At 37.8% G+C, this 3739-nt stretch overlaps 1 protein-coding gene across 1 annotated transcript; it reads left to right on the forward strand.

Annotated features, from left to right (window-relative positions):
• Positions 1-727: 727 nt before the first annotated feature.
• On the forward strand, positions 728-2040 carry LOC107176318 (glucan endo-1,3-beta-glucosidase). The gene is made up of 2 exons (XM_015528617.3): positions 728-850; positions 959-2040. Exons 1-2 carry the CDS (start codon positions 772-774, stop codon positions 1912-1914), a joined length of 1035 nt encoding a protein of 344 aa, XP_015384103.2. The 5' UTR covers positions 728-771; the 3' UTR covers positions 1915-2040.
• Positions 2041-3739: the final 1699 nt, after the last annotated feature.

Raw genomic sequence — 3739 nt, forward strand, 5'->3', positions numbered from 1 at the left:
GCTGCAGATTATATGGCGAACCTCGCTTTTTCTATTCCGCTAGGCCTTACTGTGTACCCTTCCCCCTCTTTGGGCGTTAGGGCTCTGTTATTGCACGACTCTTACGGGGTTTCTCACCCCCGTTCTGTTGTTCTCTAGCTCTTCTTAGAGCCCCAATTCATCAAAAAAAAAAAGAAATTGCAACTAAAAAACAACAAAATTTTGAAAACAGCAATTTAGAACAACAAAGAAAATTGATTTTTTTTATATATACATATAGACAGAAATATAGAGTAATAATTAGAACAATTAGATGGTTCTCTTCTCTTTTTATTGTTGTAGTAGGCAGAGTACCATTGAAGACTTTGTATGTCTATCATATAGTTCTTTTCCTAATTCAATTTTAATTTGTCACCCACTTTCCTTATTTAATTTAAATGAATCATCCACGTGTCGCATATTTAAATTCAACTTAAATAACCCAAATTACATGAGATTTGATTTATTCAATTCCAATTTGTAATTGAATTAAACACATTACTAATTTCAAATACTCTACATTAAATGCAATGTCTCAGCAAATGACTTTGTTACTTTTTCTGCTATTATGCTTACACTAAAATTTAACTTTATTTGGAAGTGAAATTAAGTGACAAATCAGAGACAACGCCATTGAATTATCAGCTACTCAGCCTATATAAGGCTTCATTCGAATGGAAGAACATGCCAATCACTCTTGTTCTTCCTGTCAATTTACTTTGCATATATAGTGTTAAAGCTAGTTGTTTTGCAATGGAGTCCATATGGGCTAGAGGAATGCTTGTTGCAGCAGCCATACTAGTAATAAGAATTCAACTCCTTGCTTTTACAGGTAAAATCCAACACGTTCACATGTCGTAAATAATGATACAATATACATAACATGTAATGACAGATTCTTTGTATATGAAGGCTAACAAAAGTTGTGATACAAATGCAGGTGCCAATGTTATCGGTGTTAATTATGGACTAAATGGAGACAATCTTCCACCTCCAGAACAAGTTATAGATCTCTATGGAAGATGTCAAATCAACTTCGTCAGGCTCTTTGAGCCGAGGCATGAAGTGCTAGAGGCTTTGAGAGGCAGGCCACAACTTGTATCTCTTGGTACAAAAAATGAAGAGATACAAAGCATTGCCTCAAGTCAACAGGCATCTGATGAATGGGTTAAAACCCATGTTGTTCCTTTTGTAGACAATGTTAACATTGGCTACATCACAGTAGGCAACGAGGTGATTCCGGGGACAAATGCACAATATGTTGGCCAAGCAATTAACAACATATTGAACTCACTCAACAATTACGGCATAACCAAACAAATTAAGGTAACAACTGTTCTTGCAGGAACTTCCCTTGCTTCTTCTTACCCTCCTTCAGCCGGAGCTTTCACAAATGAAGCAGCTGCGGTTCTCAAAGACATTGCACAAAATTTATGGCACCGGGGTTTTCCAATCATGATCAATGTGTATCCATATTTTGCCTATGCATCAGACCCATCTCACATATCCTTAGACTATGCCTTATTTCAATCGAAAGATCCTGTAGTTAGAGATGGGCCATACTTGTATTATAATCTATTTGATGCCATGGTTGATGCTTATTACTCAGCTCTGGAGAAGATTGATGTACCGAATGTGACTTTGGCCATATCAGAGTCAGGATGGCCTAGTGCTGGCAATGAGCCTTATACAAGCATAGAAAATGCACAAAAATATAATAAGAACTTGATGGATCATGTCTTGGGAGCAAAAGGGACTCCGAGGAGGCCAGGTCAAACTTTTGATACATTTTTATTTGAGATGTTCAATGAGAATCAAAAGCCTGCTGGGGTTGAGCAGAATTTCGGATTCTTCTATCCAAATATGCAGCCAATTTATCCATTTTGGCCATGCTAGAAGCATTTTTCTTTTACTTATACCGCTGTAATGTAAGCGTGGTGCCTAATTTGAAAAAGTAACTTATGAAGCAAGTTACATCTTTGCTTTTGCTAAGTAATAAAAGAATATATAGTATTTAATTGATCTATGATGTTTGCTTATGGTTCTTTTATGTTTGAACTGCAATACAGAGCCACTACATTCAGAAATCATTTGTTTCTGAAGCAGTTGGTAGCGTTTCATTTTCAAGAGTGATGAATAATACCAGAATGACAAACTAAATACACAATAAATATTTTCTTCCCTAGCGATAAATTCAGGAAAATGCTTAATATGTTAACTAAAAAGCCGCCTGCTCCTGCTAGTGCATTTTTAACCATTATATAACTCATTGCCTAGTTATAACAACAACGACTCACGAATAATGATAGCCACTTTATTTCTTTTCCTTCTCAGCCCTGAACTTAATAAATATCTTTAAGTTTATACTTAATTTAGATACACTTTATTAAATGGATATCCTTACCGGCTAGATATGAGATAATGTAGGCGTGCATAATGATTTTTCCTAAGTTGTTCTGAAATTAAAATTAATAGAGGAAGCTTGTCCCCCCCCAAAAAAAAAAATAATAATTAATAGAGATAGACAACAATGCTAGGCGCTAGCTTATACAATTAGTTGACGGTTAATTGCCTACTACTTCAGGCACAAGCTTCAGTTCTATTTCAGCATATGTTCAGGAGGTAAAGATCAAAGCAGAAATGAGAGGGTCTGTGAGCAACTGAAAGACATTTCTGGCTATCATTGTACTATTAACAAGCCATCAACTATTTCTTTGCTCCGGTAATTTTCCTTCTTTCAGCCCACAAACAACAGAGGTTAGAAATTAATGTTCTCATTGATTTACTGCACGTGTCTTAGGCTTATGTTTGTAATCGAAAATCCTGAAGTCATGGTCCTGGGTGTCAATTATGGAAGGAATGGAAATAATCTCCCATCTCCGAAATATGTGATTTCTCTTTACCAGAGGTGTGGAATTGAATTTATCAGACTCTATGAGCCAAATCGCAAAGTTCTTGAAGCATTACAACGTTCAAATCTCCTACTATCATTGGGAGTCAGAAATCAAGATCGTAAAAACGTGGCACGCAGTCAGCATGCAGCTAACGAGTTGGTTAAAATGAACATAGTCCCCTAAATGAGCAACGTTTCGTTTGGCCGGATCACGTTGGATAGCGAGGTGATCCCAGGGCCAGATGCAAAATATGTTTATATGAACAAAGCAATTCATGCAGTTTGCCTGGTAGGCACCAGGGTGACAACACTTGTTTCAACAGAAATCCTCGCAAATTCTTACCCTCCATCAGTTCGAATTTTCTCCAGTGAATGTATGAAACATTTCCAGCGACGCATGATGTTGTGGGATTTTTGTCCCGGACAAATGCACCACTAATGGTAAACCTGTACCTTTGCTTATGTTTTCAGACGCAAGTCCCATTTCCTTAGACTATGCAAAATTCAACGCGAAGCAGCCTATTTTGGACGGGAATTTGGAGTATTACAGTCTCTTTGATGCAATGGTTGATGCATATGTGGCACTAGAGAAGATCAATGCCACATTAATACCGACGTCCAGACTCCAGCGGGCCTACCAATATTTACAAACCTGTTTCTCCAATCGGCCTAGCTGCTGGCTACCATTAGCATTTAGCACTAGCCTTAAGAGTCACAACTGTGCCCGTGGTGTGGTCTATTTAAAGCAGTCTCTTTACCCTGCGTACGCGGCACAATTTCACACAAGCACAGGTTCGTCAACGGCCCTGATGATGCGATGCGCGGGCG

Source organism: Citrus sinensis, chromosome 5 (assembly GCF_022201045.2).
Source record: "Citrus sinensis cultivar Valencia sweet orange chromosome 5, DVS_A1.0, whole genome shotgun sequence".
Taxonomy (NCBI): Eukaryota; Viridiplantae; Streptophyta; class Magnoliopsida; order Sapindales; family Rutaceae; genus Citrus; species Citrus sinensis.